Below are 15,634 nucleotides of genomic sequence, written 5' to 3' on the forward strand. Positions count from 1 at the left end.
CCAGGCTGGAACCTGGCTGGCTCTTGGGAGAAGCATCCAACAGCCCTGGGCAGTTGCTGTCTCCAGGTAAGCCACCAGGCCAGGTCTTCCTTAGTGCTGGCCCATGTCTAACTTGCAAGGCCCAGAGGAGGACTTAGTAGAGCCCAGAACCTCAACAAGTCCTCAAGGGAGGGTGCTGGCAGATCTTCCTTCAGCAAGCACCTCTTCCTGTGGTGCTTTATGTCATAACCCAGTGCCTATTCCAGAATTTTCACACGCTGAGCTTAGATTTATTAAATCAAAATGAAAAAACTCGAGGCCAGGCAGAAACCACAAACATCTTTCTTTTCAAGTTACCCAGACAATATGGCTATCAGGAGAACTGCTAAGCACATGGCATATAAAGCTTGCTGTAGGCAGGAGTGGAGGTCAGTAGACGTTAGTCTGTTACCTGGCCTGTATTGTACTTCCAGAAGCTTTGAAAAATGTCCTGAGATTTAAAAACAGTGTACATTAACTTTTTGTGTTTATTTTCAAGGCAAATGCCCTTCCCTCTCCTGAGACTTCTTGGTTATCTTTCTGTGCTGTGATAGTTTATAAGGGTCCTTGAGAACCTGGTCTATAGCAAGAAAAGGAGGAGTACAGGCAGCTCTGAGGCAGCCCATTACATGTGAGGCATCTGAGAGCTAATGAGCTTCCTGAGACTGTGAACACCCTGCCTTGCCCAGCACTTTCTTGGGCAGCCTGCCTCAGAGTCCAGCATCGAGCTGGCATCCAATCCTGATTTGTCAGAGGAATCTGCTTTATCATTTCCATTTTGCAGAAGAGAAGACCGAGGCTGTGAGCAGAGTTATGAAGCAAGAGTTGCCTGCCCAAGGCTACCACCAACAAATAGCAGAGCTGAGCTCTGAACTTCCAGTCATCTGATGACAGTCTCTGCCTTTCCTACCTGCTCTAAGAACTCCATAAACACACCACAGTGGAGACAAGATCCAAATGTCTGACAGACAGAGGAAGGTGCCCCTCATATTTGGCTAGAATATAAACTCACTCTTTGCAATAGCCTGAAACCTAGACAAACTTCTCATAACAGAACTTGTACAGCAACTAAATTCTGGTCATACAGTTACATGTGCCTGGTGGTTTTCTTTCTTGCTGGTGAAGCTGTCCCAGGGAGACTTGGGACTAGCCACTTAATACTCAAAGTCCTTCTCTGAAGGCAGGAAGTAAATGTGTATGTGGAGAACAGGGGTGATTCCAGGACTATCATCTATTAAACATGCCTAGGTCTCAGACCTCTTGAATAAAACACATGATTCTGTGAAAGACATGTCTTTTCATCTGTACACTGAAGATTCCATTTTTTGCAAATTTATCACATCACTGTGAATTACTCTGTATTTTTCAAAAGGGATGCTCCACGAGAAAGAGCAGCAATATGGGACGTCTTTGTATCTAGTCAGAGACCTTCTAGGTTTGTGTAACAATTTGACAAAACAGGTTGGGAGAACATAAAAACTTCTGAGCGCTCCTATTTCATCTCTGATTCTTTTCATTTTTTCAAAAATTAGCTGCCAATCTACACATTTTCATGATTATCTCCCAGAGCTGTGCTGGTGCAACTCACAATGAAAAACAAGATTTAAACAGGAGCATAGGAATCCAATTTAGTGTTCCCCACACCCCTCCTCCCATAGCCAGCTAAGCCACAGAAGGCTCCAGCAGGTTGTTCTGAGAACCTTTGTCTCCAGGGCAAATCACTCACATTTTCCCCTCTGTGGGCAGAAACTGATATGAAGGAGGGTCAAAGGGAAATGAGGAAGTCTGTTAAAAATACAGCCAAGGGGCTACAGGAATACCTCAGTCAGTAAGCGCTTGCCAGGCAAATGTGAAGACCTGAGTTTAATCCCAGGAACCCTCAGAGAAACCCTAGTAAGGCAACTGTAGTTCCAGTGCTGGGGAGGTGGGCACAAAAGAGCTGTGAGGCTAGATTGACAGCCAATTGAGCCAGTCAGGGGCAGACTCTGGCCTGGAACTATAAGGGAGATTCTCCATTTTGACCTCTGGCCTTTATACATATGCATGCACACCATCACACACAGGTATACACATACACACACACATACACACACACATACACACACACACACATGGGGGGGAGGGAGGGAGAGAGAGAGAGAGAGAGAGAGAGAGAGAGAGAGAGAGAGAGAGAGAACAAAATAAAGATTGCTTCCCAATTAGAAGGCAACACTGAGTACCTGTTCTGTGACACGTAATAGAAAATGGTGGAACCAGGCACTGTAGCTCTCACCCTTGTAATCCCAGGACTAGCAGCCTAGGCTACATATGAGTTCACGAGTTTCAGGCTAGCCTGGGCATCAGAGTGAATCCCTAGGCTGGAATCAAAAAACAAGAAAGATGGTGGATTTTATACAAGAAAGACAATGGAATTGGAGGCAAGAGGCTCACATGTGTGCTGACATGACAGTCAGTGGTGCCTTGGCTCTCTCCTCCCCCAGGTAAGCCATGATCACACAACAAGGCTGTGTTTCCTCTCTAACCTCTATGCTAGCCACCCACTCACAGCCACTGAGGAGAGGCACGCAGTTACAATTAGCATGCTTTCTGATTTGGACCATCAACACTGGCCACTTCTTAAGTAGCTCCCTTAAACATAAGTGGCTTTTCACACTTCATCATTTAAGAGGGAAAAAACCGAAGTTGAGAAGCAGTGTCTTCTGCCCTCTTGCTGTGGAAGACCATTACGTGTAGTCCAGAGTAGTGTGGTGGAAGGGAGATGCAGCACAAATGAGATTTCTATCTTTAAAAGACAGCAACGGTTTCCACAAGACTGATCCACACAGATAATTCCCGAAGTGCTGATAGTTTGTAATTGTTAGAAGAGACGGTAGAATTTTGTTCTCCCAAGTCCCTATCAGTCCTAGTTTAAGAGATAAGTACAAACTTACAATATATATATTTTTAAATTAGTAAGAGAATATGGTGTCACAAAAAATACAATATCTCATTGTGACTTTTGGCAGTGAAATTATGTAGACATACAAGTAAATTCTGTCAAGTGGATACTTGAAAATACAACCTTAAAGCTGTATGTGGTGGAGGGAAACCACGTGTACATCTCTAACATTAAGCAAGTCCACCTCTGATGCGGGTGTTTCTGCAGCGCTATTCTACTTTAGCTAAAAGGGTTTGGGTCAGTTTGTTTGCTAAAGGCTTTATTTTGTTTGGACCTAAAGAAGTTAAGCCACACAGAGCTTCATAGAGGTATCCTATTGTTTGGAAGTCCTTACACGCAGACTGACCCAGTGGAACGGAGAAGGTGCTCTGACTTGACTGTTCACTGTGATAGTGAGAAGGACTTCCTAGGTCCCAGCATACATTGCTTTTCATGTTACTCATTGTCTCAGCGAGATGGGACGCTGCTCATGCTCCAGGCCAGCACCATCACTGAGTTTGTTGTGACATACACTGGCCTTTTGCTTCTTTAAATATAAAAGGCCACTTTGGCACACCCCAGCCTTATTAAGGGGCATCTAGTCTTGCTCCAGAGAGAAGCATGAATTACTGATGGCCAGCTCATTGTCACTCGCTGTCACTTAGGGTAGACCACATGGACTCTGTGGCCATTTTCCCGAAAGTACTGAAACTGATGGTGTTATTGATGGCACCTATAAAAATCAACCATCGTCACTTAAAATGAAATAACTTTTTAATAAAAACTTTTAAAATATTAATTTGTTATATGTTCTTTTTTTTTTCAAAACTATGTTTACAGTACTATAACTTAGATTTAAAAACTGAGTTCCCTAAGTCACATCATGGTCTTTTAAGGGCTTTAGTACTTTGGAAAGTTACCCTTGCTGACCCAACTTCTACGGGAATAAGCAAGACAACTGTAGTGTCAACAGAAGGAAAATCAGTTATATGATAACAACTACAGACAGGAAACTAAACAATGACAAAAATGCCACTTGATGACCTGCATTGGCCTTCCAATTAGATCCTGAGGAATGTCTACATTTCTAAAAAGTTTTATTCTATGGTATGGCTCGGAAGCAGGGTCCCCTGTCCCAGACTTCATGATAGTCATGCCAACACAACACACCATGCACAAGATTGAGGCTCATGTGTAACACGTGCCCACCCAACCCAGGCTTTCTGGACGGCTTTATAATCCTTCACCTTCAGCCTACAAGGTCCTCATGCAAACCCAGGAGACAAGGGTCATCAGCTGAACCTCATGGAACCTCACAACTTCCTCATTTGTACAGTTACAAAGATCGGCGTGTCTATTTATAATAGGGCAGAAACTGCTCTTTAGAAAGCCAAACACAGGGAAGCTCGGTTTTAATGCCTGTTCTGTAGTCTCCCAACAGACAGCAACAATGCGTTTTCAATGCTCCAAGTCCCTTTCAGAAAAGTTCATGACTTTGACAAAAGTCCTGGATGCTCTTAATTCAAGTGAAAATCGTTTAAATTTGATCAAACACATATAACCTCATGATAAAGCACTGGCACACTCTCGGTTGGAGAAGAACACGAACTTTCCAAACCATGTTTTACACATTAACTGCCAACCTTGGCTTCCGGGACCTGAGATACGTAGCCGCTGGCTTTCATTTGATGAAGTGAGAGACACAGTTTACCTGTTTTTATGAAAGGTCTCTATCACTTTAGTTTTCTACTCTACCCAAAACTCAGCACAAACAAGGGAGAAAAGGCCACTTTTTTTTTTTCAGGCTAAAAGTGGGGCTCGAGCTAGGGGGTCGATGGCTTCCTCTAGTTTCCATTAAGAACACTGGGGCACTTTTTAGAGTGTCTCACATAAGCTTACAAAGGTCAACTACTCATTTCCATGTCTCTTAAAGATGATAAATTAAACATTTTCCCCCCATTAGGTCAAAGGAGCCATCTTGTGGAATTTTATTTGCTCCAAATTTACCAGTGAAAATGTGATACAACAGAAAATTATCTAAACGTGCTAAGTTGGTCCTCACGGAATGCCTAGCTCTGGCGAAAGATTATTCCAAAGCACAGTGTTCATCTTCTAACTGTTTGAGCATAACAGAAAATGTCATAAAGTGTAAATCAGCATGGAGTCTCAAACACACACACACTTCATATATACAAGGAATTTAAAGAACACTTTTCATTAATTGGTTGTTTCAATAATTTAGCCAAAATGCCACATACTGCACAAAGAAAGACTGTGAGAAAGTAAGGAAGACAGCATACAGCTTGAGAGACAGGGCAAGATTTCTCATCAGACTCTGTAGTCCATTATACCTAACTCTCCACCCATCATCTTAAACTTTGCTTTTGAAAATGGCGGCAAGTGTCAGATTTGCTACTGAGGTGAACTGCTTAAAAAACAAAACAAAACAAAATAAAACAAGAACACCAAACCACCACCAACAAAACGGAATCACTGTACATGCGATTGAGAGAAGATGAAGAAAGCTCTTTTGCTCTAATTAGGGCCCACTTTAAGCAATTCGTTAAGCCATGGCCCCGTGCCACAAGCCATCAAGAGGTGGGGCATGGGTCTAACTTGAGAGCAGAGCACACTGACGGAGCCTAATGATGCTTTCCATCAGCCCAAGACAGGGAGCTGGGCAGGGGTGGCAGGGAGGCACTCTGGATGATGGCTGCTCACCAAAACCCCAGCAGGAGATGGAAGGAACACAGCCTAACTCTAGCCAAGCAAGCACAACAAGAAGCCAAACCATGTGACACTCACCAACAGACTTGTGCCTCCCCCAGGCCAAATGAGAGCTGTCTCTCTCTGCCACACAAATCCAGACTTGGTCTGAGTCCCCTCTGAGTGGCCACTTGGGAAGGACCCTGATCCCTGGATGAGCTGCAGGTTCCTCTTCCTCTTTCCCCCAAGGTCCCAGTTCGGCCTTCACACACCACTGGGGTTCAGAGAAAGGTAGAACCAGTCTCCAAGTATGCAAAGAAGGAGGGAAGCTAGTTTCTCTCAGGGAAGCACACACAGGAAGGGAGCCTATGCTTCCTGTCTTAACCCAAATGAGTTCAGAAATCATTCGGATGTCTGATTTGTCAGACATAGAATAGGAAGGGGTGTTCTTTTTGTCAACAGGAATTATGACTTCACCCTGGCAGGACATGGTCTTGGGAGAAAAGCAGCCCTGTTAGGACTACAAAGAACACCAACAGCCTCCATGCCTGAGACTTGGGCTTTTTCACCCCTCTTTTTTTTACTTAAAAAAAAACAAAAATCAAAACATTTATCACCAGCTGATTGGCTGAAGACACCTTGGCATCCACTTATTTATTACAGTCTAACATGAAAATGGGAAAATGTCAGTGAACATAATTTGCCAATTGTCTTTAGACTGTGCCTCAGCTAGCTGTGTCCCTTTGAGACTTTCCCATGAAGAAATAGAAAGATATCCCCCAAACCAGGGCAGATATCCATTTCTCCCTTTAGAAATATTTTGCAAATCATATTTTTGTTGGCTGATATAGTTCACTTATAACATGTAGTAGTACTGTGTGGAAAAATGCTTACAAATGTCTTAAAATAATTATTATAGTATCATCCAGCTGCTAAGGGCTATATCAAACAAACACTATTGAAGAAAGAGCACTGAAATTCTAAGAACAGAAGCATACATTCCAGCAATGGGACAAAGTACTCTGAGGTTTAAAGTCATTTATTAAATTAACAGGAATGTGAGGAAGCTGTGGTTTATATGAAGAGCCAGTGTGAACATTTCATCAGCACCACTGCAATCCATCCTAAAACCTAGATTTTTTTTAAAAGTCCCCCCCCCCCCGCCCCCTTAAAGGTAAAAACCAAGCTTTCTGTCAAGATGTGAAATGATTTCTGTTTCTCTCCCTGTATCCCCGGCAGAGATCACTTGCTGTGGTCACATGTCGTGTGTTTTCCTGTGAAATGTAAGCATCACGTAGCAAGCCTAGGACATGAAGTAAACTCACAAAGCTCCAAGAGAGAAAGCAGTCCTGTTTACAGGTTTCTAGGCAGGGAAGGAGCTACAGCTAAAAAGAGGAACCACAGGGTCCCAAGATATTTGTCTGTCTTAAAAACAGGCTTCGGCAGCTAATGGTTTCCCAAGAACTCAGAGGCTCTTGGTGTGCCTTTGGAGGCTGAAATCACATCCCATTTTCCTTAGAACAGGGCAAGTACCACTTATTTTATAGAGAGACTGTTTTGAAATGTCAAATATTTCAGGGGACATAACGCTCTTCACGCTAACATTGATGAATCTTGGCTAACTGCAGTGTCAATACATGAATGTGCAAAATTTGGTAACTACTCAAAATTATCTGATATTATAAAACTAACATTATCTATGCCCCAATATGCCATTACAGAGAAGCCATTTTATTTTATATTTAAAAAAAAGTATAAAGTAAATAAGATGAAGGAAATTAGTCCCCCATCTTAGGTGTATTTAATCTAAAACCTCTCTCATTGCTGCTTTCAAACCTCTCTTACAGCACACAATGTGTGTGATCTGTGTATGTGCAAGCAGGTGTGTGCACATATGTACACATGTAACTTATTTCCTATACAAATTAATATAAATAATCCGGATCTATCTATCTATCTATCTATCTATCTATCTATCTATCTATCTATCTATCTATCTATGAGCCTGTCGGATTTCAGAAGTTCTGACATTCGGAACAATGTGCTATTATATTAACTAAATATGAAACACAGAAATTCAAATCAAGGAAAAAAATTTCCTCAAACTAAAGAAAGATCATTCTTACACTCAGTCTCTAGTGAAGTAAAGAGAATGCCAGGGGCCTATGGCTTTGCTGGGTTTTAGGTCTTTGGGGCAATAAATTAACTGTGATCTTAATTTTTCAGCAATGGTGATGTTATAAGAACAACCACCATTTGCTTTCGCTTTAGGAAATAGTACACAAACTTCTCAAAAGAGTCAAACATCACAGTCATCCACACTTTTATTAGCAGCCCCTGTGTGCTTGTGAGGCCACCATGGTGGGCTAGTACTGTTGTTATGGCTTCTACATTTGTGGAGAAATTTGGGGTTTGGCCCTTCAGTTAAACCACCAATGAATTAAACAAACAAGTTCTTTGGAATTTCTTAACTCTAGGTTTCAACAATCACCGTGAACAAAAAACCGAAAGCCACCAGACTCAAAACATGTTGGCCATCAGCTCTAGTGCATCGTATGTCTGGGAAGAATATTTTATTCTACGATAAAAAAGGAACAGCCATGTATGCTTGTGGGGAAAGTTGAAATTATTCATGTTTTATCAAAAGAATGACATCATCAGTGAAGTGCCCCACTGTCATTTACATGGATGTGGCTACATTATGTCCTCAACGTGTTCTGTGTGCCTTAGGGTGCTGATCCGAGTAGGCAGGTGAATCTTTTGTCACGGATATCTGTCCCCGTTTAAATTTTGAGTCATATACCAAGTAATCTGATTTGTCACTGAAACAATTTGGACACCTACTAACATATTATGAATAATGTTTAAATTGTTACTTTGAAAATTCCATAAAAAAGAATGATTTCAATCTCATAGAACAAATATCTTCAAACAAAGAAACTGAAGCAGACTCTGGGATTTTCTTATTCACTTCACCCCCCCCTCTCAATTCATAACCCCAAACGAACCAACCCTTAAAAGCATTTCAATGTCTATGAAAAAATATTTTATATATATACTATACATTTTCAACATTTTAAAAAATTCTTCTACAGGTAGGTTGGACCAGTAAAGGGCTATTTCCCTAACACCACTTTGGTTCTGTAAGTTTAAAACAAGGCAGCTCAAAGATGAAATAGGTTGTCTGCAGCAGGAAGAGAAATTACGCGTGGGTTACTTGAGCAAAATAGCACATTAAAATTCACTCTGGGTGGGCTCCTGCCCGAAAGAAAACAGAAAATATTTCTGGCTCAGACCTTTTGAATTGATGTCCCTTTGGGTCACCAGATGCCATATCCTGCACTCCCAAATTAGAAGGAAATCGAAGGCTCATAAGATTCCTTGGGAATCACCAGTGATGCTTAGCAATTTTAAAAAGCACATTTCAAATAATCGGCAAGCGTCCTGATGCCTATTTGATAACAGGGTCTCCTTGCGATAGTCTCATGACCTGTGATCAGACAGTGCAATGAGAAAAAGTATGTGTTTCAATACTCAGATCATTTTTGTTTTGCACAAAGCAAACTCAGACAGGATCTTATCAGTAAAGCAAATAGCTCTCGCATCAAAAATAAGGAAAGTCTTTACTCATGACTTTGAAAACGCTGCCTTCCGTAATCTCGATAGATATGTCGATATAAACATAAACATAAAAATAAAAGCAGGACATTCTCTTCGTGGGACCCTGGGCTACTCAGAAGTGCCTCAACTGGCCTGGTCTCGCACCTGCAGCCCCAGCCTAAAAAGGCAGAGGCTTTGACCTAAGTCAACGCTTTCACAGTCCTCAGAAAGAAAAAGATAGACGTGAGCGACACGGACACTATGGATTTCGAATGACTTTCCTTTCTTTCCTACTCCTAATTGAAAAAAAACAAAAACAAAAATCCACCAGTTATCCCAAGTTTTTCTACTGAAATTTAATTCGAAAACACTCACGTGGATTTGTGCGCCGCGCTTTGGGGGCCAAGAATGATCCTGGGGCGCGAAGAGCAGCCGGGGATCTGGGGGCTCCTGCACCCCGCGGGACCTACCAGGTCTCCGGCAGCCGCGGCCGAGCGTCCCAGGATGGGCTGTACTGCGCCGGGCTGCCGCTGTCCCCCGCCCGGGCGCGGCCGCGCAGGCACTTGTTAGAGTGCCCTGCTAAGTTGGCTGCGGAGCAATTCCCAGCTTTCTTTCACAATGACTTCCTCAAGTTGCTCACTCGCATTGTTCCCCATTTCTCGCCACACTCCCCGCCCCCTCGCGGGCTCCGACCCGGCTCCGAGCCCCTGGCAGCCCGGCTGTCCCGCACGATAGCGCCGCCCCGCTGCCGGGGCACCTGGCCCGGGCTCACCGCGCCGCCACCTGCGGCAGCCCGGAGCGCGCGCCCCTCGCCCCGCACCGTGCAAACTTTGGGTTGGCGCTCGCGACCCGCCTCCCGCTTGGCTTGTCCCACAGCCCACCCGGCCTGCGCGCACCGCACGCGGCTTCGGGACCCTAGCGGGGACACTGAGCGGGTCAGAGGGAGGCACCCTCCCGTCCCGCGCCCGCCCTCGGGTCCCGCCTTCAGACGGCAACTCCGCGAGCCGCCGGGCCGCGCACACAAAGTTTGCAGCCGCACGGGGCTCGGGCCCGGCCGCCGAGGGTAGCCGGGCGGCGGCGGGCACCGGCCGTACCTGCTGGCGCCGCCGGCGGCTGCAGCCCGCTCGCCCGCGCCGGGCCCGCTCGGCGCGCCGCCGCCACCCCCGCGCGCAGCGCGCCCGGGCCCTCCCCTCGGCGCCAAGCTTCCTCATTCCAGCGCAGCATCGCGCCGCTGCCCCGCGCGGGATGCGGCGGCCCGCGCTTTGCCCGCGGGCCGGGCCGGCTCAACCGCGCCACTGCGGGACCCGCGCTCGACCCGCAGGGGTGCGGCACGTGCGGGGCCGGCGGGGAGGGGGAGGGGCCTCCCTGCCGCAGCGCCACGCGCGGGACAGCCGGGCGGTCGTGACACAGGCTCACTCGCCCAGTCGGGGGACACGGGACACTGTAAGGCACTTTCCCGGGTGTCTAAGAGCAACCGCTGCAAGTGCACAGCCGAGTCCCTGAAACTGGGACCCATGGGCTCCCGCGTTCGGGCTCAGACCCCAAGGTACTGATGCCCACCCTAGGGGGTGGGAAAAGTTGATCCTGTGCGAGTGAGGAGAAGGTGCAGTTCATTTTCCCAGACAACCAATGGAATACCTCTCGCGTCTCTTCCCTCCCACCTGCTCACAGAAGAAGTTAGGATGGCGCCTTCCATCCCGGCCTGTGTGCGCACGCCAGCGTGGAAGGGGTCTATGGACAGAGGTGGGAGCAAGGCAATCCTACACCATGCTCCACGGCGCCGCAGACCTCTCCCTGGCGTGTCAGGCACGGAGTGCCTGCGTAGAGACAGGACTGCAGCCTCTGATGGTGCTCACACTCTACAAAGAGCCCATCGTCTTTCTGATTAGCTGGGCCACACCCGAAGGGGGCCAGACAGGCGTTAACCCTGAGCACAGAGGGAGAATCTTTAATTCCATACACACTGGCTGGGTGTCCCTGCCTGGGTAGGGTGGCGGTGGGGGTGGCCTTGCCTCACCACTTTTCAAAACCACTTAGAAAGGCACAAAATAAAACTCTGGAGTACCCTTGAGAGGAGAGCAGGCAGCTATAGTGGTTGGGAGGAAGGCTCTGGGCCTCAAAGGGATAGGTTGTGCCTGTGGAAAGGAAGACACAGGCAGGAGGAGTAAGCCACAGGGACAGGCAGAAAATGTGACTCCAGGGCAGCTGAGCGTGGTCGGGGACACAGCTGTCCAGATAGTTGTGGTCTGGCTGCCATAACAGGACCCATGCACCTCGATGACATGCTTGGCCTCTACTATTCTTGAGAGAAGGCTTTCAACACATAGAGAAAGTTTTCTTGGACGGCTTAGGCAACATCTACCAGTTTGTTTTTGGAGATGTGCCACGGTACAGAGATCCTGAGCCAAATCAACTTATGGGTCAAGCCCAGGGAGGCCAGACTTGTAAACCGCCCTCCGGTCTTACTTCTAGCTCTCCCTTTTCCTTTGTGATCTTTTTTGTGTGTTCCAAACTCTGGCTGTCTTCCTTGTGTCTAGGAGTTGCCTCTAGAGGATTTGCTGAGGCTGTAACCATAAACTGCAAGGTGCAAGGTGATCGAGGTTAGACTGGTGGTAAGGAAGGGATTTTGGACATCTCTAGTTCTTAGATGCTCAAGCACCCTTAGACATCAGACATGTCCCTTGAAATGCTTGCCTAGTCCTGGGGAATGGATTCAGACGTGGTCATCCCTGCAAGGTGTGTTCTTCTAAGTCTACAGGTCCAGATACCCTGGGCTTTCTGATAACATCTTAGGCCTTACATCTTCCAGGCCTGTTTCCTCATCGTACCTTGAGGGTAATAATAAATTCTCCCCCAGGGGATCTTTTGAGAGTGAAAAAGGATCTATATGGAAGATGCTGCTGTAGTGCTGGAAGAGCAGAAGTATCAGTGAATGTTACTTGTTATTCAGCCCATTAAACCTGTGGTGGGGGCCATACTGCAGAGTTAGGTTCTAGGGTCCAATTCTCTCACTTCCCCACATGCAGGTGGAACTAAAGTAACTGGCTATTATTTGGGAGTCTCCGGATGGATACCAAGAGTCCAGAGGTCACTTAAAACATTGATGCCTTTAGAGTTTAAAAAAATGACAATTTTAATGCCGGTCACTTTGTTTATGAATTAATAACATATATTGCCAATTTCAAACTGTTAAGGGTATTAGTGCTTAGTGTGTTCAGGAGTAATCACTGAATTACCAGTCCTTTAGTTTGCAGGGTTTTTGTCAAAAGAATCCACACCACCTGTGGAATTAAGCCCAGGCTCCTTGTTCAGAGCTTTTTACTGTAAGGATTCAGCTGGGGACTCTGTTCTGGAAAGGGCTGGAAGACACTCTGAGGGAGAGTGAATTTTACAGAGTAAAAGGGTGTCTGAGATACTGCGATTCAGCTAGCACATTTTCTGAGGTCATCAAATCTTTGTCAGCTTCAGGCTCATGTCTTCGGTGGACCTCCTCCCCAGGGGTATTGGTACTTTGGTGAAACGATGAAATAGGGCAAGCTCTTTCATTTTAAAAGTTGTGTCCATCTGTCCTTCCTTCCAGACAGGTTGCATATATCCCAGGTTAGCCTCAAATCATTACGTAACAGAAGGTGGCATTGAGTTCCTCACCCTCCTGCCTCCACCTCTCTCTCAGGATCATAGGTGTGCTGCCATGTTCGCTCTGCCACTGTTCAGGCAAGTACAGTTTTCTTCCCTTTTAAAGAACCCGCTGAAACACCACTCTAATGGTGTTTGCTTTCCTCCAGGCACAGGGAAACAACCACATTTTTTTTTAAATAATGGGAAAAGAATTTTTGGTATATAGTTTTTCTATAAAGAGAGAACTTCAAGAGAACTTGGCTAATTTATTCGAGAAGGAACAGGAGCAAGATGCAGGAACTGAGGAGTTGTGTGAAACTGTTGTAACAACACCCAATCCTTTGGTTTCTTTTTCCCAGTTTTCATGACTTCCAGCTTCTGCTTCTTTGAATACCAGTGGTGGCTGCTGGGCTGTGTGACGTCTGTCTTGGATCCTGGGTTTGGGTTTCTTCCTTTTATTCACAGACCACAGGCTACTACCTACTGCTGAATGAAAGGACAGTGGACCAAGGGGTCAGGCAAGGGTCCCCCTGGTAGTGGCTGGCTGGCAGGCACCAGGAGCCCAGCGGACCAAGGAGTCAGGCAAAAGTCCCCTTGGCAGTGGCTGGCTGGCAGGCACCAGGAGCCCAGCAGAAGCCTCTCTTCTGAGCTCCTTTGGCAACCAGGCAAAGGCCCTGTCCTCTGCTTCTGAAATGCAGAGAATCACATCCCAGACTCATTAGCACCCACATCCCATCAAAGTGTGCCACAGCTCACAACCACTTTCCATTTCTTTTCAGAATCTCTTTACCTTTTTATTTTTGGATATGTAAGAGTTGGTCCTCAGATGTTCAAAATAATCAATTAAAAAAAAATCAGTATTGTTTGCTTAGATTGAAAATGAATTAGAAACACTGATTTGGGAACAGCAGGTTTATATAAAACGTTTTCTGATGAAAACTTCTGAAAATGTTTGAATGAGTACAGACAGATATTCCTTTGACTTGAGAAAGCCAGACTCCAACCAGGCTTGTGGGAAACTGTTGACTTTATTAGACCAGAAAGATTTGGAATACTATTTTTGAACATATAAATACTCAGGTAGCTTGTAACAGCTCGGTTGTTCAGAAATTATTATTATTTTTTTATTATTTTAGGTGATGTTTGGTACTCCGGGTATCATAATAAGGCATAAGGATATGATCTTGTTCCTTACAGGGCTCAGAATCTAGTGCAGCAGCAGAACAATTAGATGATCCCATTTCAGCTCAAAATGTGTCCTGTTAAAATCCTCTTAGAACACAAAGGGTGGACCTCAGCAGTTACTAGATTCTGGGAAGCTTCATGGGTGCCAGGGGGTGGGAGGGGGGTAGTGTTAGAGGGCACAGAGCCAAAGGAGGTGCTTTCTTCTCCACAGCCAGGCAGAGCCCCTTAAAAAGCCCCCTCTCAGGCAACAAAACAAAACAAACCCAATAAAACCAAACCAAATCAAACCAAAAACAACAAAACCTACCACCCAAATTATAGTAGTTATGCTGTCCTCTCTGAGTCTGACTCAGCTCTCTGATGGAGGTCCCAGGCCAGACACCCATCTCAGAAGCAGCAGTGGCATACCATTTTACATAACATTGAGGGCAGAGAGGGTCACTCACCTGGGGTTGAGAAAAAAGCAGAGATCTTCATCTGACTGACAGAAGCCTGAGCAAGCTATTTGGGTGATCTATTGGTACTTGGCTTCTCTACACTTTAGTTCAGCTTTGGAAAATGGGAAATATAGCCGGGCAGTGGTGGTGCCCGCCTTTAATCCCTGCATTCATGAAGTGGAGACAGGCAGATCTCTGAGTTCAAGGACAGCCTGATCTATAGAGTGAGTTCCAGAACAGCCAAGGTTACACAGAGGAACTCTGTCTCGAAATACCAAAATGAAATAAATTAAAAATAAAAACATAAAGGGACATATACAAATAGATAAAGAAACATAACCATCATGGTAGCAATAGCAACAATACCTTGCTCAGAAATGTTTTGGGGTCTAGATGAGTTGTTGACACAACCTAACTTTCCAGCAGTGGCTTCTAAGCATGTGCAAGTGCTTAATATCCTTTTAGAATGTAGTTTTTAAGGTGTTGGAAGACAAATCTTGTCAACGTTTTCAACCACAAGCCTGTCTTTTCTTTCTCTTTCCATTCACCTTTCAATCCAAGACACCCCTTCCTGTGGTCCCTTCCCATTTGCCCCTCCCTGTCCAAAGCCTTTCCAGCTGCCTCTTCCTCTGTGGTCCTCATACTTCCGCTGCTTGGAGGAGACTCTGAAGATTATTAAGATGTCAGCCTACCAGACAGAAGGTAAAGAAAGTAGACTGTCTGGGAGATGCTCCCAGGTTCTCCATTGGGGCTAACCTAGACTAAGCTGTAAGTATAGCATTTCTTTTTTCTTTTCCTGAGGAGATCTGGGGAAAAAAATCTGTCATGGGGGCCAAGTGTGACTTATCTCAAGGGTAGCAAGAGAATACTTATTTCTTTAGGTATTTTAAAACTCCCTCCCCCAAAACCTTACACAAGCTTTTCAGATTATTTCAGTGAGTGAAATATTTCAGGGCCCTGGCTGCCTGGTTTTTCTTCTATGCCGTTGGCCTTCTTTCCAAAACATTTTCACTACACAGATGAGGCCTTGCCCAGGTTCCTCTTAGTGGTCAGTGACTTGAAGGCCTCTCCACTGTCAGAGTTCAATATATTCTATGTACTGTTAATACTAATATTTGCATCTATGCTTTGGACCTCTTTCTAAAGTCTAGCT

General features: G+C 45.5%; 1 protein-coding gene across 8 annotated transcripts in view; it reads right to left on the minus strand.

Moving 5' to 3' along the window:
- The window catches only part of Ikzf1 (IKAROS family zinc finger 1), an 85,631-nt gene extending 74,568 nt beyond the window's left edge, over window positions 1-11,063 (minus strand). For 5 of the 8 annotated variants that reach the window (XM_085829109.1, XM_029483816.2, XM_085829108.1 and 2 more), the window contains exon 1: window positions 10,880-11,063. In XM_085829109.1, the coding sequence (XP_085685235.1) occupies window positions 10,880-10,937 (58 nt within the window). In that variant the 5' untranslated portion in view covers window positions 10,938-11,063. Of the gene's footprint in view, window positions 1-5,740; window positions 5,819-9,616; window positions 9,828-10,879 lie in introns of those variants that run through there. The other 3 variants (XM_029483815.2, XM_021176149.2, XM_021176148.3) reach the window with 3 other exon arrangements.
- Between the last annotated feature and the right edge of the window lie 4,571 nt (window positions 11,064-15,634).

Source organism: Mus caroli, unplaced genomic scaffold (genome assembly GCF_978045245.1).
Source record: "Mus caroli unplaced genomic scaffold, Mus_caroli_1 scaffold_13, whole genome shotgun sequence".
Classification (NCBI taxonomy): domain Eukaryota; kingdom Metazoa; phylum Chordata; class Mammalia; order Rodentia; family Muridae; genus Mus; species Mus caroli.